The 25,579-nt window shown below is 41.7% G+C and overlaps 3 protein-coding genes across 11 annotated transcripts; 2 read left to right on the top strand and 1 right to left on the bottom strand.

The window, feature by feature from the left end:
* The first annotated feature begins 395 nt into the window (after nt 1–395).
* On the top strand, nt 396–6,199 carry ccnp (cyclin P). 3 transcript variants are annotated; one of them, XM_034603393.1, is made up of 9 exons: nt 399–599; nt 1,621–1,746; nt 1,909–1,984; nt 2,277–2,458; nt 2,890–2,985; nt 3,824–3,979; nt 4,063–4,221; nt 5,279–5,457; nt 5,641–6,199. In XM_034603393.1, the coding sequence occupies exons 1-9, from the start codon at nt 546–548 to the stop codon at nt 5,807–5,809; spliced, it is 1,197 nt and encodes a 398-aa protein (XP_034459284.1). In that variant the 5' UTR covers nt 399–545; the 3' UTR covers nt 5,810–6,199. The 3 variants fall into 3 exon arrangements, with proteins under 3 accessions (XP_034459286.1, XP_034459284.1, XP_034459285.1); XM_034603395.1 differs by lacking the exon at nt 4,063–4,221 and having other exon boundaries at nt 396–599; nt 3,824–3,898; XM_034603394.1 differs by lacking the exons at nt 399–599; nt 1,621–1,746 and having other exon boundaries at nt 1,916–2,021.
* Nucleotides 6,200–6,750: 551 nt separating this feature from the next.
* Nucleotides 6,751–15,396, top strand: LOC117772331 (CLOCK-interacting pacemaker-like). Of its 6 annotated transcripts, XR_004615753.1 has the most exons (6): nt 6,753–7,210; nt 8,491–8,715; nt 9,658–9,840; nt 11,427–11,626; nt 12,853–14,237; nt 14,272–15,396. XR_004615753.1 is itself a non-coding variant. In XM_034603382.1 (5 exons), exons 3-5 carry the CDS (start codon nt 9,666–9,668, stop codon nt 13,849–13,851), a joined length of 1,374 nt encoding a protein of 457 aa, XP_034459273.1. In that variant the 5' UTR covers nt 6,753–7,210; nt 8,491–8,715; nt 9,658–9,665; the 3' UTR covers nt 13,852–15,396. The 6 variants fall into 6 exon arrangements, 5 of the variants coding, with proteins under 5 accessions (XP_034459277.1, XP_034459273.1, XP_034459274.1 ...); XM_034603382.1 differs by having other exon boundaries at nt 12,853–15,396; XM_034603383.1 differs by having other exon boundaries at nt 6,753–7,269; nt 12,853–15,396.
* A 556-nt stretch (nt 15,397–15,952) lies between these two features.
* On the bottom strand, nt 15,953–25,451 carry LOC117772323 (sodium- and chloride-dependent GABA transporter 2-like). 2 transcript variants are annotated; one of them, XM_034603358.1, is made up of 14 exons: nt 25,262–25,451; nt 25,047–25,181; nt 23,215–23,355; nt 22,332–22,419; nt 22,059–22,191; nt 21,852–21,986; nt 21,667–21,770; nt 20,874–20,998; nt 18,808–18,920; nt 18,593–18,730; nt 18,090–18,192; nt 17,482–17,582; nt 17,155–17,325; nt 15,953–16,427 (listed from the first exon to the last, which is right to left on the bottom strand). In XM_034603358.1, exons 1-14 carry the CDS (start codon nt 25,419–25,421, stop codon nt 16,320–16,322), a joined length of 1,755 nt encoding a protein of 584 aa, XP_034459249.1. In that variant the 5' UTR covers nt 25,422–25,451; the 3' UTR covers nt 15,953–16,319. The 2 variants fall into 2 exon arrangements, with proteins under 2 accessions (XP_034459249.1, XP_034459250.1); XM_034603359.1 differs by having other exon boundaries at nt 16,235–16,427; nt 25,424–25,450.
* Between the last annotated feature and the right edge of the window lie 128 nt (nt 25,452–25,579).

The raw sequence follows: 25,579 nt of genomic DNA, 5'->3' as shown, positions 1-25,579 counted from the left end.
TATATAATTTATTGTGTGTGTATATATATATATCATGGCATGCTGTTAAGAAAATTAATACTATATATGGACAGTTGGAATGAAACTTCAATATATGGAATGAAAAACGTATATATTGAAGGAAGTTGGAATATATGGAATGAAACATTTAAATAAATAGAATGAAACTTGGAAATATTGAATAAAAGTTTGAATATATTGAACGAAAGTTTGAATATCTGGAATAAAAGTTTGAATATATATATAACAGAAGTCATGGCATTAGCGCCATGTGCAGTGTAAAATAATAAAAACGATATGTGAAGGAAGTCATAGACACATTGTACAAAACATAAACACACACGCATGGATTTTTAAAGCGTGGACAGGAAGTGCTGGTGCATGGGGTGTGGGTGCCAATCAGTGGGGTCCACCTCTCTCACCTGTCTATATGAGCGGCTCTCTCCGGGCAGCATGGCCGCTCTCTCTGCTCCAGGCCTCCGTCGACACCTGTGGATAAGTAGCTGCAGCGGCCCGGAACGGGAACTCTGTCTCCGGCTGTAACCATGGCCAGGACCGGCGTCTCCGACCCCAAGCCCCTGCTGGACTTACACAAGAGGGTGAGCCTGAGAGCAGCGCGCTCCATACATGTGTAGCAACCATTATGTCTCACCAAGATGCATTGCTGAGCAGTGTCTGAGGGACGGCGGGAATTAAACATTTCCTGGGTAACGTTTTATAAGCAAGTCGTGTAGGACTGTTGTGTTTTAATAAATTCCAATGGATTTTAATCCAACATGTATGTAATTGTATTCAGCTGCCATGAGTTGTCAGGCAGTCTCTGATTGGATGATCAGTGTTGAAGATCACAAGTGAATCACTATTTGATCAAGTTGTTTTCAGTCCATGAAAAACGTACTGACATGCACCGGCTGACCTGCAGCCGCAAGGCAGTCCGATTTAAAAAAGCACCTTAATACACAGGTAGATTCAAGGTGCTGTTCAGGGCCATTAAAAAATTAAAACAATTAAAAAATCTGAAGCCACAATTTGTTTTCAAGCTAAATAAAGTGGATTAAATAGAATACGTGGGAAAGAGATAAAATAAATAGGATAAATCTCGATAAGAAATTAGGCTAAAGAAGTAAAATAACAAATAAAATTGATGGAACACTGAAATACAGGTTGAATAAAATGCAATGATGGTTTGTCCTTGTAAAATAGTTTAGTTAAAGGCACTTGTGAATTAAGTTTTCAACCTGGTTTTAAAAGGTGCAATGGATGCAGCATTCCTAATATCATCAGGTAGTTGGTTCCAGCGCTGTGCTGCATAATGACTACAAGCTGCTTCTCCATGTTTAGATTTTAGCCAGGGTACCACCAGCAGACCACCAAGCTCTGTTTAGAGATTAAAAAATGAGCAGTAAAACAACCCTGTGGTTTATACTGGCAGCCAGTGTAGAGATTTAAGGACCGGGGTGATGTGGGCTGTCTCTTTAGATTAGAAACTCTTGCAGCTAAATTTTGGAAGCGTAACAAGTGCAAAGACATTTTCGTATCAGTTGCGGTCATAAAGAATGGCTGCAAATTATTTATTTTTTGTGTCTAGGATTGCAGTAAAATACCTTCTTGTCCCTCCAGGTGGATGAAAGGCGGGCCCCGTTAAGAGCTTTGGCTAATGCCTGTGGACCTATAGACCGCTGGCAGCCTGTAGAAGTAGAAGAGTCCAGGAAGGTGCCTGTCAAAGTGGAGCCAGAATGCAGATGGGTACGCAGTCTGTCCTGCTGATCACCTGAAACATGCATCTTCTCATCTTAGTTTCCCCAGCACATATATAGTCTTGGTGTTTCCTATTTTCTCTGTCATGCTTCTAACAATTCCACTTGCAGATGTAATTTGCACGTGTGTAAGGTGCTTGTCTGTTTACAGGAAAGGAGGTTATTAACGCAGACCAGTGAAGGCATCATCATGGGTTTCCATGAAGACAGTCTGATGCACTCAGACGGTAGTGGAATCAGTACCAATGATTTTCCCAGAGAAATGTACCTTATTATGCAGATAACCACAATTTTCAACATTTATCATGAAATTATTAGAATGACACTTGCTGTTGAACAGTAAAATTGCATAATGAAATTTAAGCAGCCATTTTTCTTCATGGAAATTGGGCTTTCTTAGCAGTGTTTTTGTTTTCTTTGAGAGGCCTAAATGTGTTGCATGAATGTTGTTGTAAGGCTGAAACCAATCTGGTTGCATGTTGTGTTACACTATCTTGTTTTCCTTTCCATCTTGTGTAGATGTCGAGGGGTGTGTGGAGGAGCACATGCTTCTTTACCCTCATGGCCTGCAGAGTCTCCACAGCCTTCAGGCGCTGGTACCCAGCCTGCTGCGCCTTGAAGTCGAGACGGCCCTGGAGAAACTGGGCCTCATATGGGACCGAACATACGGCTGGGAAATGTTTTTGGTCATGATGGTGAGACGACATGAACAGAGGTTGCTAAAGTGCTTCATGTCTGAGTGTGAAGGACTCATTTTACAAGGGACAACACAGAACACTGTCTCAATTCAGCGGCCGCATCCTTCAGAGGACACGGACTGTCCCTTGGTCTTTTTTGTGTTGGGTTGAGTTGAACCTCGATACTCAAGCACTGGACGTCTCATCGCTTGCCAGCGCCATTACCTCTTTGAAAGAATGGCTCCTGGGATAGGTCAGGCTGGGAAGGATCTAACTGTTGGAGCCTTTATTTCTAGGGGATGGAAGGGCTCATTTGTTGGCTGTATTTGACGGAGAGTTTAAAATGGGACTGTATTGTCTTCAAATGCAGTCTCTAAAAGATGCAGCCCCTGACTTGAGACACAGCTCAAGTATTTACCATGTGCTCCTTATTTCCTGCTTTCACCCTACAGAGGACTCAAACACGGAGCTCTTTTCCCAACGCTGACCTGCCCCGGCATTTCACTGATGCCACTCGAGCTGTGCTGGTAGACTGGCTCATTCAAGTTCATGTGAGTCTCACTGTTAATGGGTTTCTTCATCCTCAAAGCAAAGCTTGTATAATATTCATTCATATGCTTGTTGTTTGGCTCGGTCTTGACTGTCTATGTAAAATTGTTATACTTTCAGGGAAATTTTAAAAAGCATCCATGTTATGTTGCGAATCAGGCTACATTAAAGGAATAGTTTGACATGAAATGTGCTGTAAGTGGTAACCTGCTCCAAGAGGTAATGCTGTCATCCCTGTCAGTTTGTTCGTAAGTAGGTTTACACTAAAAACAGATTTCCACGAAACTTGGTGGAAGGAAGTATGTGTCAGTGAAGAACCCATTCAATTTTGGTCCCCAACAGGGGGTGGATCCAGGAACTATTTTATCACTTTCTTCAACATTTGTACTGATTTATCAGGGACTGATACAATTTGGTGCAGCTTGATTGAGTTTAAGGAGACTGTTGGGTGAAGGTATGCACTTTACTGAGTACCATTGTAGTTTGTGATGTTTTTGACAGTAAATCGATGGCCAAACAGGATTTATTACAGCAGTTTCTGAGAGTTAAGAGTAAATCAATAACACTTAAATGTGTGTATGGTAAACATTAAGCCAGTTTGCATTGCACAAACACAAGGAAACCAGGGGAAACGACTAGCCTGCCTTTTAACCAACAGCAACAAAGTCAGTGCACTTAACACTCACTAAATGACACATCTCATTTGTTTTATCTTTACAAGACTGCTGTGTAGATACAGTGACTTCCTAACCCAACCAAAGAATACAATAAAATAATTAAACTGTTTTTTATTTTTATTTTTTTCACCAGTTGATTAAAATTTGATCTATTTCCTACCAGGAAATGATGCATTTCCAGGAAGAGACCCTCTATCTGGCCATACACCTCGTCAACTGCTCATTGCGTCAGATTAAGGTGACCACAGCCAATCTGCAGCTCCTCGGCATGGTTTGCCTCTTCATTGCTGCAAAATTAGAAGAGTGTCTCCTCCCTGAGGTACGCTGCCTCCACCAAATGACTTCTTAATGCAACAGACAGATTTCCCAAAACCTTGTTCTTATGTCTGTTTCTTCCTGCAGGTGTCTGGACTCTGCTACTTAATGGACCACACCTACACAAAGCATCAGCTACTGCGACTGGAGCGCAAAGTCCTCTGTGGGCTCAAGTTTGATTTGACTTACTGTCCCCCTCTGCACTTCCTTCTCCTTTTTGCCTCCATTGCTCGCTGCAGTGCAAAGGTAGATCTGAAAAATATTTTCTCAGCTTTAATCCTGTGTTAATTGTTCATTTATCCCTTGTTATATGCCAAATATATTACAAAAACATGTTTTAATTCAAAATGCCTGTCTTTTCTCTTCCTGTATAACAGTTTGAACTGTTTGAGTCTTCCTGCACTGTGCATTGCACAATTAAAAAATGTTTGCGTTGACTTGAATTGCGTCCAGTGTTCAGAATGACAAATGTGTGGAAATTGTGTTCAGACATGTCCTAGAGTTTGTCTTTTACATATGAAGAACGCAACAGAAGATTGTCCCGGACATATATTTTCACAACATCAAGTAAAATCAAGCGAGGTTAGGCACCTGGTTAGATGTCGGAGGCATAACATGACATGTAAATTCTGCTCTGGAAATCGCATAACACCAGCGTCTGCCCTTATCACCAAAAGCTCTTGAATCTTGAGGTCTTTCCAAATTGACAACTTGACAACTTTTTGTTCTGAGATATTGGTATTGCTCTATTTTTTTTTTTTTTTTTTTTATGCTGTTGCGTATTATGAACGTCACTAACACACCCACTTGGTCGTTGTGCATTTTCTGGGAATTTTCTCACTGCATTCTCACATGGGCTTACTCTGACACTTTAGCAGGGGCCTGGCTGGAAAAGTTCCAGTAGATGTCTGGCAAAAACTGACTCGACGTTTGCTTTGCCACAAACAGCCCCTCTGGGAAATGTCTGGACTGCAGTGCATGTCTGAAAGGCGCTTTTAATTCCCTCCCTGTGACAATATATTCTGCCAGTTACTGACGATGCACAGACCTATGTTGAAGATCGAAGGGGGTGGCGAGCAGCAGACTGTTTACGTGTGGAGCTGCTCTTAACTCTGGTGTGGGAGTTGTGATACACATCCAGTGCAATTGGCTACTGTTAACAACTCCCTCCATAGTGCTTTTTATCAGAAATGTGCATGTAAATATGAAGAGTCATGGTGTCTTTTTTTTTTTTTGTTAATGGAAGCGTCCTCAGCAAGTGAAGTCTGAAGTTTAATTCCAACCTGTCGTCTTGCGCCACCAGGTGGTATGGATGGCTCGGTACCTGCTGGAGCTCTCTCTGCTGGAGGGCCAGTGTGTGGTGTTCCTCCCTTCACAGCTGGCTGGAGCCGCCCTCTGCTTGTCCCGCCAAGTCCTGCTCGAGCCCCCGACACCAGAGGGAGAGGCCGCCTGGTGCCTGGCCTCCAGTATCCATGTCGGCAGGTGTGCACTCACCTTATCAACTGACTCTCTGCTATTACTTGACACTGAGCAATGACCTCTTACCACAATGTCCTTTTTTACGAGCCCTACTTCTGACATTGTTAACTCTGCAGTCATTTAGCTCTGTTTCTACTTTTTAAATGTATTATCCACTATCAATCCTCACTGTTTTGTGCGTTTCAGTGAGACTGCCCTGCTGACGATGATGCACATTCTGGCCAACGCTGCAGCCAAAGCCCACACACGAGAGACCTGTGCAACTTTTATTAAATTCTCCTCCCCAGAGACCATGCACGTCAGCAGACACCCGGGTCTGAAGAACGCCTCGGCTCTGTTGGGTGTACGTACTTGACATATCTGACTCACAGGAACTTCACAGAATCCCAGAGCTTCAAGGTAGAGGTACTAGACTGTTATAACTTGAGTACTTGACTCCTTTGTATTCCACGCCTCTGGATCCTGAGGAATTACCATGAAAAAGGGTGAGGAAGAAGTTTGAAAGATTTAATGCAAATTGTTTGATAGAGAACTGCATGCACTACGCATGCATGTGATTTAGCCAGGCTAGTGGCACACGTGTTTTATGATCTTATCTTGCAGCCGATTTAAAAAATATTTGAATTGTAATGATGTGTCCTTGTCTTTTCATTTGTGGAGAGGTTGTGGGCTGTCTATATCTATATTTGAAAATTTTAATGTAAAAATAAAGTGTCTGCTGCAAAGGTATCGTACTTCAGCAAGTTATTTTGCTCATCGTTGTGAAGTTTCTGCATTTCTACACTATGATTTCTACCGATCCAACAGACTGACTGCAGAGTCACCTTCCCACTGCCTAACTGTAAAGTTGGCCACTCCCAGTTCCAAACCCAGTTTATATTAAATAACGCCCACATCTACATGATGAAAGCCTCGACCGACCAAAGCCTTGTTTCTCACACTAAGTAATACGGAAGAGGGCCTGGTTTCACGTCGACCATTTTTTTCTTCTTTCAAAACAAGCTTCAGAGTCACACGTGTGAGCTTGTGAAACAGCTGATTGGCTGTGAAGTTAAATAACGTGGGACAGCTGCAGTACACCTTCACGTGAAGAATAGTACTTTTTTAACGGTAAAGGAAAACAAATGCACACAAAGTGGAACATCAGTCCTCTCCTACACCTGCTCCACAAATATGAGCTCAGTCATGTGCAGGCTTTTCATTGCAACCGTTCTGATCTCAGGCAACATGAGTGCAGATCTGGAGCTGGTGGTGTTACTGGTGGTAGGAGCTGCGTCCTCATTTGTCCGCCTCTAGTTGTCTTGCTCTAAACGTGACTCTTCATCAGTCTGCTGCTGCTGCTGCTCTTTGTGTTCTTTTCCTCCACTACAGCTGTGTGCCTGCCACACGTGCGCTGCTCTCTGATTGGCCCCCGCGGCTTCCCGGCGGACCAATGGGCGCTGAGCTTCCGCACAGACGGCTCTCATTGTGTCTGGTAGGTGGTCCGCGGCCCGGGAGGCGGCCCCGGGTTCAGCCGAGGTAAAGCAGGCAAACACCGCGCGAAGCCCCGTGTGTGCTGGTGGTAACTCTGAGCTGCTGCTCCTCCGCACCCGCTTTAATGACACAGCCTGTCATCATTGTCTTGTTCGCCCGTCACTCGTTTTGTTTCTAAAACGCCCTGCCACCTTTAAAACAGCGGCGTCAAGCTAGCTAGCGTTAGCCCGCCGGGATTTCAAAACAAAAGCGTGAAAGTGGCGCCTGTCGGATAAACGCTCAGGTAAGTTCTGCTTGAGGAATATAAAACCAAACCGATGGATAGTGCTGAACATTATCGGAGTAGGTGACCTGGCTGAAAACATCGTCTGTTTTGTTGTGTAACTATTTTGTGTTGAAACCAACCGGATGTGCTGTTGAGTTATTGTGACTAGCTTGAGACACATTGCTTTTCATTGTAGTGGGAAAATATAGCTGATTTGACAAAAGAGGAAAAGTAAAAATAGATTACTGTAGTTCTGGTTGATAACCGCTACAACGTGCTCCTGCTTGCAATATTAGCATTTCTCCACGCCCTGAACTTATGAGGATGAAACTACCTTTTTTGATTGTATATAATTTTCTTTTAAAACACTTTGAGGTAGGATTTTGTATACATGACACATCATATATAACATTGCCTGTGATATCGTCAGATCTCGCCACTTTCTGTTCCTGTACCGTCATTTCACGTGTCGGCTTGTTCGCGACTGCAAACATGTCGGAAGAACATTGTGTCGTGTATCGATCAATTTCAACCCCTTCCTGGTTGTTAACGTACGTTTTGTATAAGTGTTTACGAGCCGCGTGAGTGTAGGGGACAGACAGACAGAGGGCTGGACTAAGAAGTGCTGTGTTGCATAACATGTGGGGGGTGGAGAGGGCACCTAAGGACAGGGGGTGATCCCTTCACGGAAACGTTCACCCCCGGAAACCTCTGCAGCTTGTTTGAAATGCCTCATCTATAGATGGAAGTGTGTGTAAACAGGAAGATGTCCTGTTTATCAAAGGTGGTGGTCGTTTTGAGGGCTGAACGATCAAAACAACGTCACCTAGAAGAGCACATGCCTCCACCAAGGCCCAACAGACCCCTAATCGAATCAAATTTCACCCACTCAGATATCAGGTCTTTAAATGAGCCTGATTTTCATCTGGATCCATGAAACACTCCCTGGGAAATCCTCATCAAAAGTAAAAGGTTCTTTCCGGACCCATACCCCATCCTTCCACCCAGGTTCATGGCAACCGGTCAAGTAGATTTTGCATTATGCTGCTAAATACCAGTCCTACAGTCCCCTTATGAAACCACACCAACATTCACTTGATCTGGGTTTTTATTTGAATCTGCACCAAATTTCACACACTGATAAATTTCAGTCCCTCAAACACACCAAATTTGTTTATCAAGATAAATTAATTTATTAATATGATATGTTTGTCATTCTCTGCTCAGCGTAGATTAAAATGTGGATATCCACTGCACTGTTTGTTATTTTGTCCTCATCTCACCTACTTCTCTTCCAGACAAATAACTCAAAGCAGAGAGCACACTGCAGCGGAGCAGCTGGTGTCATGCGAGGACATCTATAAGGGGTAGTCTGGCTGTTAATATCCCAGACTGACTCAGCCCATAATGGACAGCACAAGAATGCGTATGAAAGGCTGTTCTTATTAAGAAAGCTACAATCCCCTGGTTGTTTGACAAGTTGTATCTACACCTGAGGACAGCTTTACCTGAATGCGTCATAGGTAATTGCTTGTCACTTTCTTGTTTGCATACCACTGTAAGTCTTTGTGGTTGGATTTGTAGAACGATGGGATCCTACTTACTTGAGCAATGTGTGGGCAGATTAGTACGTAATCCTGGTCTATCAGCCTTATAATCTTGTACTAATAGTTTGTTTTATACAAGTTTAACCCTCATATATTTTTGTTTATTTTCCATGCCCTTTATCAGGAGTTTCATCAATTCTCAAATCTTTTTGATAGCTGTCATGCAGGTTTGTCTGGTAGACAAAGTAGGACTGAAGTTTCCTCTACAGTGTTATTTTTTTGACAAGCTGTAGCAATCTTGTAAAAACATGAATTGACTGTGTGCTCCATTGTCTTTAGCGGTTAGCTTGAATTACAGCATTTTATTTGGTTACGCTGAGTTTTATGCTCTGTATTCTGTCTGGTGTTAAAAGATGGTGTGCACAGCCTGTCATTGTGCATCAGTTGCCACTGTTGCATCCCAAAAAGGCCGACACATGACCATCAGCATGTGCCAGTGTAGATCTAGTGGAGAAAAAACATTTGAAATACTCCTTAATCGTGTAAAGCTGTTGTCCAATAGACTGCACAAACAAATCAAGACAGAATTTAGGCAAATCATTTATACAGCCTATCAAAGAGAAGAGGAGCAACATAATACTTATTCAGGAAGTATGTAGTATTGACAGAACCTTGAAATTCAACCGTAATTTAAGTTTTAAATTATTAAAATTCAGTCGGAATATTAATTTGTAGGTTTTAGTGTTTTGCATCTAAAAAAATAAAATGCTTTCTATCCCGATGGTCATGAGTCTGTCTTAACAGGCAGTGGGTGACGGGCACAGGCAGGGTGCAGCCTCACAGGTCTGAAGTTGTTTTTCTATGCTGGCATTTTCTAGCTGTTACTAACGGTCTCAGTATCATGTTTTTTCTCATTAGGGTACAGTATGCCAAAGGAACAACCTTGCCTGAGCGAGCACAGCCCCTGTGCCACATCCAGCATGAACGCCAAAGATGAGCGCAACAGTACGACTCTGCTGGCGATGCGTGAAACTAAAGACGCAGATGACTCCAGTGGAAGGGGCTCCCTCTGCAGCTCAGAAAAAGACTCCGGCTACTCTGGTCAGTTCATGTAAATGTGGCAGAAATATAACTAGAGAATTTACAATTTGCCAAGTTTGATTCTCTGTATCTTTTATTAAAGCTGGATGGACAAAAAGTGCCATATGTAAAGTGTAGGACGTTTAAACGACATGTAGGGTACCATGTCGATGTTCTGTTTTGATTTTATCAGATGGAGACTGAAAGAAATGTAGCAGTTTTTAAACTTTGTTCCTCAATCGTAGGAGACAGATATTACTTGAAAGAAAGTCACAGACTCTTTAATGAAGTTGTCATAGTTAAAGATTTGTCAATTTCTTTGCTGCCAATGACTGAATGTCTGTGACCCATAAACGACGACCCATAAAGATGACGCAGACACTGAAACACTAAACCTGCCCAGGTCCACTGAGTTCAGCTGACTGACTTTCCCAGTAGAGAATATCTCAATACTGGATCATAAAATCCCCTCAGCCGCTGTGGCTGTTAAAAGATCATTCTCCTGGTGCATTGTCCTAAAACTAGTAAATCAACTGTGAAGTAGTGCAAGTAAGGCTAAGAGAGGCATTAACCGACTGAGCTCACCATCTCTCTGCCCCTGCTGGGTGACATTAAAGACCCTGTTCAGACCCGTTATTAACATCCAGGTCAGAGCTAAGTTCAGATCTGAATGTACCCAAATGCGTTCTTGGATCCAATCTCTCTGACCTCATTGGGAGGTGGTCTGGGACGCATGTAGCCATATTGTTTCCGTGTGTGAACACAAACGCATCCTTGGCCAGAGGCAACTGCCGCCTTCTCAGCTGTTGCCTCTGAGCTGCTACAGTTTCACATTAATCAAATGTATTTTCACGGTTCTCCGTGTCCATATGTTGATTTGTTTGTGGCAAAATATCAACACATACTGACTAATACATTTTTTAAATGGTGACGTCTGAGACTTCTTTAAACTCAGACTGGGTAAAAAACACATCATTTGGTCTTCATGATCACAAATGACGACCATGACTATTTGCATATAGTGGAGGGAAGTGAGATCTGATCAAAAGTGGTCATAGGAGACGCGTTCAGGACACATTTTAATACCAAGGCTGAACAGGGCCTTAGGGATAGGCCTGGGTGGGGAAAGCCCTTCCTCAGTCTGTCAGTGGAACAGAACTGAGACTGAATGCACACCTCTGTGTTGTGAAGGTGTTTTGCAGTGGGTGCTGGGCCTTGTCCCCAATAGACAGCGGTTTTGTTTGTCGTTTCGCTCTGCTACTGTCATGAGTAAGTCAAGCATAAAGCCAATCACAGAGAAGGCTTTCCTCATCAGCATGTGCAGCAGCATAGCATCCCTTTCTACGACTGCCTCCCCTGTATTTAGTAGTTCTATGCTATGAGGCTGTGTGTGCACACCTGTTTCCTCAGTTGTGCTCAAATCTTGTGATGGAAATAGGAATTTATGACCGCATGTCTGTCACTCTTCTCACCCCTTGGCAAGATGGTATGGAAAAAAAATGCAACAGTATCACTTCCAACTTGTGTCACAACAGCTCAACTTTCCCTTTTGTACACAGCTCCTGCGTCAGTCAGATTTCCTCATTTCTGTGTTGTCTTCTCGGCAGATTGCTCAGACTGGCAGCATATGGATGTGGAGGACCAGCATAGCGACAAAAGCCAGTCCAGAGGTAGTGAGTGCGCAGAAACGTCACAGCCTGGCCAGAACAGAGAACGTGGGCAAAGAAATTCTGAGAATTCCACCTTGATGCTTGCAGGACGTGAGCTCCCACCCATCTACATAATCGACAACATGGGGCTGAAGCAGGTAAGGCTGGTGTAGGGAAGAGATACACACTACTCCCGTGCTAATAAGGATTCTAAACTAAACGTTTACACTAAGCTATATTCTCAGGGCAGTGGACATAGAGTCACAGCACAACAAGAGCAGGGTTGCAAAGTGAAGCTTAAAATTGTCAGAGATGGATCAGTGTGACTGGCTCCCACTGTTGGAATGGCCTGTATTGAGTTTTCACATATGTTTTCTAACTTTCCTTGTTATAGCCAGAGCTTTTGTAAAATGTATTTTGATGTTGAAAATTAACAGCCCTGCAAGAAAATGTATATGGACACCAACATTCTGTTATCAAGCCAATAGTCTGAATAAGACACTGCCATGTTGGGCTGGGCAATATGAATTCAAATCAATATCACAATTATTTAAACCTCGACTACGATTAATTAAAAATATTTTCTACCCAATTGCCCAGCCCTACTGCCATGTAAACAACATTTAACCGGATTAAGCTCGTACTCAGAATAATGAATAATCAAATTAAGACGTGGAATATTCTGACCTTAGTTACATTATGTAGTCATTTATACATTTTTATTACATTATAACATCCCCTTCATAAACATGTCAGTTACCAACTGCTTAATGCCCCATGCCCTGGGTTTGAGTGTAAGCATTTTCCACAGAATTAATTCAATCTATTGTAGAAATGTGGGTACATGTGCTCACGCACAAAGGTCACTCTCAGGCGCAACAGACTCTGAGTGACAGATCCACAGTCATAGAGTGAAATAAGGTTTTGTGAATGATAAAGAACTGTATTGATGCCACAACTGCAGCTGAAACTATGAGGCCTGACTGTCTGTGTGGATGGCAAAATGTTACGGAGGAAGCACGAGCATGTGGTTGCAATGTGAGCGAGCACGCAGCAAATTGTGCTTCACACCAAGTTTGGGATCTGTTATGTTATGAGAAGGGTAAAAACGTTTGGGTTCATGATGAAATCTTGTTCATAATAGTTGGGATATTGCTGATTATATAAATGTAGCCATTCATCTACCAGTGAGGAACAAGGGTAAATGTAGTTTTTGAGGATTTTCTTTGTTTTTTTTTTATAAACCTTTGCTGCCTCATCCGTTCTTTATAATTTACATTTACTCGTACCTTATTGGCCAATCAGCCCACAGACTACAACGTGTTTTTCACTTTGGGTCCTTTTTTTCCTCAGTGTATCATACTTGCTTTATTCTTCCTCCCAGACCCCCCAGCTGGACACGATCCAGAAAAAAGGTCAGCTACTCTGGAGAAATAAAAGCTTGGAAACTAGCACTTCCGGTGCTCCCCAGATCGTGTTGCCGACCACCCGGCAGCCCCACAAGCCCTTGTCCCGGAAGCCCAACATCATGGGCAAGAAAAGAAACGGCAAGTACCTGCCTATTTTCAACTCCTATTCCCGGATTGCACCACACCCCAGCAAGAAGCCCCCAGATATATCTTTATCTAACGAAAAGCTCCAGAATCGGAGCGAGAATGTGTGCACAGAACATAAGAGTGACAGTACACCAGGGACCAGGAGTCTGCTAGATCAGCACCTTAATAAGCAACCCAAATTAGCATTCTCATGCTCCTCTTCACCCAGAGATACTGTATCCTCCTCCACTTCCGCTATTGCTTGCTCGAGCCAGGGCTCTCCATCTGCGTCCACTGTGCACACCACCGGCTCCTCCTCCCTCCTTGCATCCAGAGGACTTCAAAGGAACGGCACCACTAATGTTCGCCACCGCCGTTTCCTCAACACATTAGAAATCCTCGGACAATCAGGTTTGTTAGACATTGCACTGCGCACCAAGGAGCTGCTGCGCCAAAGCAACGCTATCGAGCAGGACATTTCCCAACTGCGCCAGCACACAGAGCTGCTGTGCCAGACCGCCAGCAACCCCAGCCTGAACGGTGTCACAGCCTGGGAACCTCTCCACAGAGCCATGTCCGAATCCTGCAGCTACCCCAACCTCAAACTCCTGCACAATTTACAAACCCCGCCTCATCCAGATTCTTCTGGTCAACCAGTGAGTATTAACACAGTTGACAGTGAGCAGCCAGCCACTGAGAGCTCGGCTGTGTCACCATCTCATTGTCCCCCAGCCTTACTGGACCCAAACCAGAACTGTCCTGTATCACCGTATCAGTCGGAACAAAGCAGGGAGCTCGCCACCGGTGGGAAAGTCACCTTTACGCCTCCTGACAGTTCTACCGGTTAGCACAATCTGCAGTGCCTTGAGGAGGAGATCCTGCCAGTGGAGAACCGGTAGTTATGTTTGGATATGTGTATTTTTTAAATTTTTTTTTTATGTTGTATCTCTGCTTATTTTAGAATGTACTGTACAAGATGTCAGTGTTCCCAGTTGATTTATTAATTTCACTGGAGTTACGTTTTTGACATCTGAAATTTGATTTCATATTTAATGTGCTTAAGTGCAACTTATGGCCAAGGCACCATCATCTATCACTACTGCAGACGTTGCAGAACCACACGCAGGAGGAGACGCTGTCTGCCCGTGAGCCACTTGATGGATTATGTGAAAATAAAATGTGTTTCCTTATAAGGAAGAGGACATTTGCTAAAAATCAAGTGGCACTTAATGCAGTTATGACAACTTCCGCGTACAATACCAGGTCAGTTTGTCATTTTGCCTTCACAACAGTTGGACTTTATTTAGGGAAAATGGGAATAGATCCATCTCCTTGTAGATCATTTTTGAATGAAAAAGTGAGTTGTGTCCCAATTCAGAGGCTGCATCCGCATTCTTCGGTTGAGCTGAGGCGTGATACTCAAGAATTGTACATCTCGTTGTTTTGCCAGCGAAATTACCTCTTTTTAAAAACAGTTAGTCATTTAAAGCACATCAAATCCTGGAATACTTGGGTCGGAAAGGATCCACCTGCTGGAGCCTTCGCTTCTCTGGGATGGAAGGATGCGTTTGTTGGCCGCATGTAAAGGAACCATTGAAATGGGACAGTCCAGTCGCACCACTGTGATGCCATTGGTCCTCAAATGCAGCCTCTGAAGGCTGCAGCCACTGAATTAGACACAGCTATAGATTCTTATAAATTTATTTCCCTGAGCATGAGCAGTCGCTAAGATTGGTGCCTTCGAAAGAACAGAAAAAGGCTCCCAGAAAAATAGCACTTTAAGGAAACTGATCGCATTTGAGGCACAACAGGGAGCCTAATGTTGCAGAGAAACTCCCCCTGTAACGTCACAGACTGCATCACACTGGACTGCTTCAGGGACTTGTTTTCAAACGCTTCCCCAACAAAGCCTTAAAGACTCAAGTGATATTTTACTCTCTACGAAGATGCATAACCGCCACAGGTTGTGACACTCAGTGAACTCTATTCATTTAACATACACAGCACATGCCTTGTTATAATGGAAGCAATTTAACCACAGACTGGATGATGGCATCGCTCAGATGATCAGTTACACCATTTCCTCTCATGCAGCAGCTCTCTCCAGTTCGATGATTTTCTTTTTGTTTGCACAGAGCCACTAACTTTCTTCTTGTGGTCGAACGTTTTTTTTATTCATAGATGTAGCACCGTTTGCATCGTGAGCCTGAGAGTTTGACAGTGTTTTTGTATAAAATTGTTGACTCAGTGATTTATATGCATGTGATATGCGTGGGATTATTCTTCCACTACTTTGGGCTCATGCATATGACACACATTTCTGAAACTGAAAGTTGTTTATGCAGTGCATTTTTTCATAATTTTAAGGTATTCAAATAAAGCAATATAAAAATTACATCAAAATGTGAGTTTGTTTGTTATATGAAATTTAATATAAATTTTGGACTTTGAAATGACATTTAACATTTATTTGAATTATATATTCTTTAGTGTATTTTACAATGCAGCTTTTTTATTTCTATTTTTGATCAAAATAGGTATCAGAGGGTCTGACAGATTATTTACATTCCATTAAAAACAAAGAAGTTATGTTTTCATCTGCGATTGTTTATTTGTCTGTTGGCAGGATTACGCAAAAACGACCAAAGCCATTTCCATAAAATTTTGTGAAGAGGTGAGGCATGACCCAACGAAGAACCTGTTAAATTAGGAGCAGATCCAGAAAAACCTGCAGATCCAGGAGTTTTTTCTTTCTTTAACATGGTGAAATGGAGTGTTGGCCTTGGTGGAGGTATGCACTCTCTGGTTGTCCTTCAGCATTGGACACTGAAATTTGTTTTCTACATTCTTGTCTGAGAAAAAAATAGAAGGGGATTTGGATAGCGCATACCTCCGCTAGTGCCGATTGGCCACTTTACCACCATATTGCATATACATTTACAAATCTGGAATGACTACAAATCTCACCTGTTTGATAATATTGGCTAGCTACACATGCCTGACATTTTTCATAAAGGTCTCTGCATTATTTCTTGAGCAAGTCAAAAAAATAAAAAAACACCCTCTCTCACAATGTTAAAGAAAGGGATAAAAACAAATCCACCCCTTTGCTACAAAATACCCCGTACCCCACCTTTCCACCAAGTTAACTAAAAATCTGTTCAGTAGTTTTTTCGTCTGCTTACAGACATACACACAGCAATGAAAAACCTCTTTAGCAGAGAAAAACATGCAGTCAGCAACCAGGCCGCTCGGTACCAGCTCGTACATGTTGGGCCTGCAGATGCAGATGCCAAACAGCTGAGGATCAGGTGAATCAGCCAGCTAACTTCTGCACTTCTTCCCCTCCAATGTGCTGCAGCTCATCCTCTCTGCCTTTGGTCAGTGAGCAGTCAGGCTCAGGTTGGCACAGCTGACGGCAACGCTATGAAATAAGAGATAAAAAGTCGACAATTATTTAGTACAGAGTTGCAACAGAACTGTCATTAGTTGACGGACAACTTCTTTATGTAAAACTAAACAAGTTGTGAGTCAGTTGGATAATGAGTTTATTGCTTTGTTGCAGTGGTATTCGCAATAATTACTATCAAGAATACTGCAATACTATAGAGAATGTAGTTTGTACTACTATGTAATATTTGTACTTCAAATTTAAGCATGTCAAACTTTTAAAGATCTTCCTGCCAACACATTAATAACAATAATAAATAATTATTCTAAAATTTACAGCTTATTTAGTATTTTGATGTGGATCGGAGACTTCCTGACACTACATTGGAAGCTTGTGCGTCATTGTGCCAAACTGCCTCATGCTTATTGAGTATACTGACTCCAAGCATTCATTAGACTTCAGCTTTTTATCACAGCATTTTATGTGTTTTATGTGTTCGTAATGTTTTGCATCAGGGTTTTAAGAGGTTAGCCAGGGATCATGAAGCACATGAACTGGATATTGGTTTCTGTTTCATATGGTCATGATAAGCAGAAAGGACTCGTGCCCGCAGTCATCAAGTCAGTTACTGTATATTTACTGATCGTGTTAAACTAATCACACTGTTAAGAAACCTTTCCATTGCTTAAAAGGTCCATAAATTCCTGAGCAAACTTTAAGTATTAGTATGACAGTTTTCACATTTCATCATTGTCCATACCTGACTGAGGGTTCCAGTCCCAGTTCCCAGCTTATATAATGCCCAACCTGGCACAAGCAAGATGGAGGACAGGGACATTACCCAGCCCACCACATATGCCCAGAATGGGTACACATACCAGCGATTGAAGGTCAGAGGCTGGTACTCCACCAAAGAACATATAAAAGAGCCCTGGGGAAGCAAAATGAAACACTTGGTACTTTTCTATTTTGGTTGATGTTTTATGGATGGATGTATTTTTGGCTAAGTAAGCAATCTAGCATTAAAAATGGGGCTGTAAGGATATTCATAATCATCTCGTTTCCCAACAGTGAGTGCCTGACTCACCAGTGAGACCAGCGGTGTGAGATAGAGCCAGCAGATTTTAAAGAATATATTGGCACGCACACCCGTCATATCCTCTATGATGTCATACAACTGCTCGACCCCTTGATGGGAGATAAGTTTGGATTAATGTTACACAAAAATCAGATGAAAACATGTGTGCAAATGACTGGGTGTAATTTAAAGGGGAACACTTTTCTTCAGTCTGTGGTGCAGCGTGTCAGATGTGACAACCTAAACCCTGACGATGTCAAGACGTAAACTACATGGACGTGTACCAGTCAGGGAAAATTTAACCACAAAAAAGAATGCTATCGGTTGCATTATGGGAAATAATGCAGTATATAATTTATTTTTATTTTATTGTCTATTTGCCTAATCTAAAATAACCTTTCATGCTGTAGTATATAACTTTGTGGAAGTCATGGATTAAATTGCTGTTGCATTCTTTTAAAGGATTTTGTTTTAGCCCATAAAAAATGAACCAACCATTTACACTTTACAGGGGGGGTTTATGAGCGCAGGTGAGAGTCAAGACTGTCTGAGACTCCAGAACTTTACTCAAGACACGATAGATATTATGGGATATATTATTAAGATACAACACCTACCAAATACCCATCCCAGTGCCAGGGTTTCACACACACAGAGAAAGAGGATGCAGGCTCCGTTACAAGCGTAGTAGTCAAACAGTTGGAACACATACATCCCTCCCTGGAGACAAAAACAGAGACATTTATTTTACTTTACATTTACTGTCAACCTCACATGTATGAAAGCCTGTTAGAGACATTTTTGTTAAATGATAATTCATTAATTACAATTACAATTGCCCTGAAGTGCAAAACACAACAGCAAGTAAAAAAACACAACGGACAATCGAAACACACAAATAGCAAATGTAAAAAAAATAACAGCAAATCAAAAAAAACTACAGCAAAGCAGAAAACACAATGGCTATTTGGGATTTGTATATCCGGGCCACCATACATAATAACTAGAAAGTATCTACTGATTATAGAATGATTAAACAAATCCATGACATAGAAGTTGCTATATTTTGACAGCAACTCACTGTCATAATGGAGTAATAAATGTGGATACACGTACTGACCTCAGTGATCATGATGAGCTGACAAAAGAAGCACGTGAGGCAGAAGAGAAGGAGGAAACGTTCCCGTTGGCCTGCTTTGCGCATTACAACAGGAAACATGTCTATGATGGATGTCATCACTACCTCCATGGCGACAAACTGTAAAGACATCAGACAAGACAGAAATGAGCACATGTCCAAATGGCTCTCCTTCAGAGTCCATGCGTGTGTCTTACTTGTGTGTCCAGACCCAAGAGAAGGAGCATAATAAAGAAACAGATGGACCACAGCTGAGGCAGAGGCATCATGGCTACAGCCTGAGGGTAAGCAATGAATGCCAGTCCTGGACCTGGAGAGACAACAGCAGAATGGATCATAGTCTCCTACTGTCTGCCTCTGGGTAACTTACTGGAAATATCAAATAGGTTTGAGATCTACCTAATTCCACAAACTTCTGTCTGTATGTCTGTCTGTGGAACGCATATCTCATCTTATCGGCTTCACATTTGACATGTGCACTGTTAAGGGGTCAGAGAAGTGCAGTGTCGAATTTGGTGCAATTTTGGACTCACAATACGTCTAATATGAATGAAAATTTATTAAACAGGCGACCAGTGCTCTGTAGCAGTCAGTTGAGGTGGGGCATTGTGCCTTCAGTCCGTGGGTTGAGTGAGTCTTCTTCTTCGTCCTCAGATAATGTAACAGCAGCAGTCGGCAAGTGGGTCAAACAGCAGTTATAACAATCATTCAAACTTATATAAAGGCCACACGTGTGAATGGTAATGAAACACATTCTGTTTCATTTTAAGAAAAGCGTTGACTGTAAAATCTTTATTGCCGATAAACCAGGTAGGATGAAAGTAACTTTACTTACCCACAAACCATAGACTGTTTACAAAAAAGCTCTGCACACAAACAATAAAATTGACTGTATATTGCAGAAGAGTTTGAAGAGGATCAGTAATGACAAGGAATAACTGAAGTAATTCTGGAGTATTATCAGAGGTAAAGCAAACAGCCCATTCCATGTCGGCAGGATTAGAACAGGCACTGTATAGTAAGCCTGAATGATCCACAGAAGGATGTATGGTTTTCAGAAATCAAATACAATTTAAAAAAAACAATTCGTTATAGTTGCAAAATCTCAATTACACTACTTTCTGAGTGCCTGATCGTGTTTTATATTTGGGTAGATGAGAGTGAGGCAACATGAGCATGAGCACGACCTGACAACGACTGAAAGCAGTCAGCTGTGATGCCTGGGTGTGCTGTCAGGTGCACAACGCTGCTACACTGGTATGGGGCCAGATGACTGTTGCTGTACTTATCATGTCCTCAAGATGGCAGCAAAGTGTTTATGTAATAGAAATAGTTTTTGAACATACATTTTGAACAGAAATGTCTGAACGCACAGTTTGATTAAGTGAATCCAGAGCTCTACGTCACCCGTACTTATTGTTTTACTGTCCATTGTATCATATCCTTAGACACAAGCTTTTGTGTATAATGTCTGCAGAGGCTCTTTTCTATCTCTGATGAATGTAAACCTCTGTTCCTGTTTGAACAAAAAGCGTTTCACTTAGCTCCCTTTGTGGTAAATGATGTCAACAGTGCAGGGAAGTGCTTTAAGTTTGATGTGTTAAAGGCACAGTCAATGCCAAGTTTGTGTGTCATGTGTAATATGAGGAGGAGGATTGTGTTCTAATTCTGAGGTTTTGACTTTGACTGTATATGAGGACTAACAATAGGACTGCTCCCCAAAATTTAAGAGCCAAAGCATCTCCATCACCACCCGGTGGCTGGCTGCCTCCTCTGTGTTAATGGATGGGTACATGTCTAGACTAGACGTTAAAGTACACGTCAAATATTTTCCCACAAAGACGGTTTCTGTGATTTTAGAAAATTCTTATCACACTGTTTGTCCAAGCGTTAGTTTTTCCTATAAGTTTGCTTTTGATGGTTTCGAAACAGGGTGAAATGTCATGATTGACAGTTGAGACCGACTTGTGATTGGCCATCCCCACATCGCAACTGCACAGACTCTGACTCCAAATGCACAGGATGGCAGCGTTCGTGTTTTAGCTTAATAGTGTCAGGAAATGTAGAGGTTACCTATCAGCTTTAAAAAACCAGTCTTCAGTAATTGAAGTTAAAGTTTAAAGTAAGAGTAACAAGATGACACTCCAAATTAAAATGAGTAGAGGCCTCCTCTGCAGAGTCAAAGTTGTGACAAGTTGCCTCAGTTCAGTTATTCTAAAGACAAGGGTGTATCTGTCTGAATGCTCCTGGTGGCTTGCTTTACCTGACTCGGCCACTTCTGAAATGGGAATGCCTTGCTCATGAGCCATGAACCCCAGCACAGAGAAGACCGCGAACCCAGCCACCACACTGGTAGCACTGTTCAGCAAACACAGCCACAGGCAGTCTCTGCAAAATGTTTACGATCCATGAGCGTATAGTACATGGTTGATCATTTTAATACACTGTTGCTTATCTATTGATCATGTCGAAAAATTTGAGAACTCCCCCCCCAAATTTACTGGCCTATTATGATGCTGCTCAAATTTACCAATTTCATTAAAAAATAAAGTTTTAGAATACTGGAAATATAATTTGAATAATGTTCGGATGATGAATCCTTTCTGTTGGCTTGATTTTATTGATATTATCGCAGCCTGGGTTTTCACGTTTGTATCTGTGTCAGCTAGAAACACATCGTTCTGTTGTGTGTATTTGAAGCTTGTTTGCGTGTTTACTTATGTTGTCAGTATTTGCATAAGTCTGCAAGCCCAAAGACAAACAGCAAGACTATGCAACACATGCTTCAAATATGTTCATATACATAACAAACACACACACACACACACAAACATAACAATAAGGTCTGAAAAGATATTCTGTTGTAAGTGTCCAAAAGTTCAACATGTTTAAATAACAAATAAAACTATTGTACAAGGGGTTATAAACTTTTAGTAATATTGATTACATCAACATTAAGATAATGAGAAAATAATTTCTTAAACTATGTTTGGGTTATTAAAAAGGCCGAACATTGCTGGAGAGTCAAACCCAGGGACACAGTGAGAAATACTTACTTATAGCAGTTGTTGTTGTAGGTGTTGTAGCTGCCGAGCACTGTTAAAGAGCCCACACCCACACTGTACGAGAAGAAGATCTGAGCCCCAGCCTCCATCCACACCTGTTTCAACAGAGCAGTGCTGAGCTTTGAGGATTTGCCCACTTACTCCGATGACATATTCCCTACCTATATGTCACCCACCTGAGGGTCTGTGAGTCGTGAGGGTTCAGGCAGCAGATAAAACAACACTCCTTGTAGAGCACCAGGAAGAGAGAGTCCACGGATCAGAAGAATCAATAACATCACATAGGGGAAGGTAGCAGTGAAATACACCACCTGGGGAAAAGACATTTATAAACATGTATTGTAGACTTTTAATGTGGCACAGTCTGGAGCTTACATAAATACCTTGCCTGTAGATCGGACTCCTTTCCAGATGCAAAAGTAGCAGGTGACCCACGTGGCAATAAGACACAACAGCACCTCCCACCTGATGCTGCCTACCTCCTCAATCCCCCCTGAAATAGCCAGCACTCGTCGTCTAGATTAGAAAGAGAAATGATCAACAAGTTACAAAATATTTTAGTCATTATTATTGTGTCTTGCATAATACACCATCATAATGGTTATTTGGAACATGAGGAATAGCCTGGAGGCTGAGTTTGTTAATGACAGACATACTCCCAGAACTCTGTGGCAGCAGAGGATGAGTTCGTCTGATTGGTCAATTGAATGGTGTTATTTCTTGTTGAGAAGTCTACACAGTCATCTAAAAAGGAGATGAGAGGGAAAAAAAAGATTTATACAGTTTAACAGTTTTTCACAGTTTTGTGCACCTTTATGCAACTTTCTTTCATGTCCACGGCGGTTTGAGACACAGGAAATGTTTCTTGATTCATCGGTGAGGTTTAAAACAACATATATAAATCATTGCTATTGTTTTCATACCGAATATCTGAGAAAGAGAAAAGTGCCCTCCAATCATTATTGATAAATGTGAGTTCGGGAAGCACTTAATAAAATCACCAGAATTGCCGCTCTGCAGTTTTGTGCCCCCGCCAATCAGTGCAGTTTCCATCTGCGTACATTATTTTTACAGATTCACATGAGGTCACTTTTACCACTGTGACCCTTGAAATATAATCACAATTTCTGAGTGACAACTATTCAAAGCTTGAAGAAGATCCTTAAAGGGAGATTTGAGATATGTTCAAGAAGCCAAAATCCTGATTAATAAGGTCACCGTGACCTTTGACCCCCAACCTCTAATGTTAACCCATGAGTCTAAGTGAATATTTCTGCCCAAATTCAAGAAATCTGTGGAATGGATGTTTTCCATTTCACTGCTTCAGTTTATGGTTCCTGGTTGTTGTGCTGGTAGGTTAATTTTTAGAACTGTGCTTTTTTATTATGACAAGTCAAAATGTATGCAATGAAAATGGTCTGTAGTTAGCAATAACAGCCATTGTTCATGGCAATGATCCAGTCATTTGTCTTATATGATAACATCAGTAAATCATGCACATATTATTGTCCACTCTGTGACACAAGTCAACCTTTGTACCTGTGTTCCAGTCGTTGCTGCAGCTGGACCAGGGCAGCTGGGAGCTGAAGGAGAACACCAGGTAGAGCAAAGCCCAGGCAAGAATGATGATGTAGGTCATACAGCTGTAGAGGAGAATCAGCAGTCCACCATATCCGATACCTGCGTGAAAAGACATTACCTACATTACAAAAACCTGACTTTCTCCATTTATCCTTTACCCTAACCTCTTTTTGTTCAGGATCACAGAAACCTGACTAACAAAACCTCTCTGAAATTTCACTTTAAGTTAACTAAATATAAAAATAGTACCAATTGAAAGAAGTAAAGCAAATCTAATCTTAATTTCAAGCTGAAAAACAGGTTTTACTCCAGATGTCACCTAATGGAATGTATTTATAGCATTTCATGTTTCATTACCAGTCTTTATAAATATATTATATATTATATATATCTCCTCCAATTTAGCCTTTTGTGACACTGTTGGACTTATTCATAGTTTTCCAAAATATTCATTGTCAAAACCTACAATATGACATTTAAATGAGAGATTCAGATGTCTGATGCTTATTGACTGTATGTTAAAATGAACATAGACTCCGGAGCTAATGCGGAAGTGCCTGAAAACTGTGTTCTCTTGAATGAGCAGCAGAGGGCGACTCCACTGGCTCCAGAAGTCGATGACAAAATGACCCAAAACTTCTCACCTGATTTATAATGTCATTCTACATTTTCCTATGGAGTTTATGGTCTCAATTAATAGAAGTCTTCATCAATCCAGCATGATGTTCATTTCGTAAAATGATGGTCCCATTTAGAGTAACATTTTAAATAAAGCACGCATAGATGCAGATCTCAGGTGTAGGTAGGTGTGCAGTGTCCTCAAGCTCTCAGGCTCCAACCCCCTGCTCCACCCCATATCGTTACTTCTTCAAAAAAACAAGATGGCGCAGGACAAAATGCCAAACTCAAGGCTTAATAAAAACATAGACTGTAAATACAGATGGATGAGTTCGCTGCTCCCCAAAAGTGACAGCAAAGCATCTTGATGCCCCCTGGTGGCTGGCTGCAGTCTAGGTCATCAACCCAGCCTCCACCATGATAAATGATGGGACATGGACGAAACTAAAAATCCAAAGTACATGTCTTTGTCCTCAAAGATTGTTCTGGTCATTTTAGATATAGTTCTTACACTGATGTTTGTCCAAGATTTTCTGGTAAGTTTGGTTTTTAATTAGTTATGAGGTGCTAAAAAAACAAGGTGAAATGTCATTATTGACAGATAAGACTGACTCGTGATTGATCGAGGGCGTGCATCTTTTACCTTTTCACACTTGAGGTCTTCTGCCCAAACCAACACTGACTCTAGTGAAATCACTTCGGGAACTTTATCAAAGGCTATATAGCCCTTGTTTTCCACATATGCAATATAACTCTCCACCTGCAAGCAGATTTTGATGTGTTCAATCAGTAGTGTGCTCCTTTAATTTGAGCTTTTTAAAAACATTATCTCACTTCTATTACATATAAATATTGTTTTGCTTGGTCACAGAGGCCATGTTATTGATGATTAGTCAGTGTCTGGCTTGTGAAAGTGCCCTTCCCTGTTTTATATTAGTTTGTGCTGGCTCCATGTAATTTCAGAGTGGGTTGCTGCCTCACATATTCTCCCTTTGTGAAACATGAAACATTGAACTGTCTTAACTGAAGAAAGAAGTTTTCCTACTCTTGGTTAAGGTTTGGTCAAACATTAAACTAACAGCCAGTCCTGCATCAATCATCATTTTAAAATCGTTTCCAGTGAATATTGGTTTTTCGTCTGGCGCTGACACAATACTGCATGTAGTGTATACCTTCTGCCAGTGGGCATAGCTTCCTCCAGCAGGTTACGCTGCCCTCCTGGGTGTACTGGCCTATAGTGGTCTCCAGCAGGAACAGGGGTACACCACATGTCACCACGAATACCACATACGGCACCAGGAATGCACCTAAATTCACAAAAAAACAACATTGCTACCATACAATTGTTTGAGTAATACTGTATGTAGTGAGCATCATATTTGTTTACCCCCTCCGTTTTTGTAGCAGAGGTAAGGAAACCTCCATACGTTGCCCAGGCCGACAACATTTCCCGCCACGGCCAGTAGAAACTCCACCTTACTGCCCCAGTGTCCTCTCTCCTCCACATCCTCCTTCATGTTTTGTGTCGTAAATTTTGTATTCAACATACCAAAAACCTCCGTCTGGACCCAGTCGTCTTTGTAACCCAGGTACTTTGTCGTCCAGGTTGTCACCACCTTTATATTCACTTCTAATTCTGTCATGTAATCAGCAACCTTCTGACCAGTTAATCAGTTCTCAGCGGATATGTAAATTATCTCCTGCC

Source organism: Hippoglossus hippoglossus, chromosome 13 (assembly GCF_009819705.1).
Source record: "Hippoglossus hippoglossus isolate fHipHip1 chromosome 13, fHipHip1.pri, whole genome shotgun sequence".
NCBI lineage: Eukaryota > Metazoa > Chordata > Actinopteri > Pleuronectiformes > Pleuronectidae > Hippoglossus > Hippoglossus hippoglossus.
This window is presented reverse-complemented; position numbering and strand designations above follow the sequence as displayed.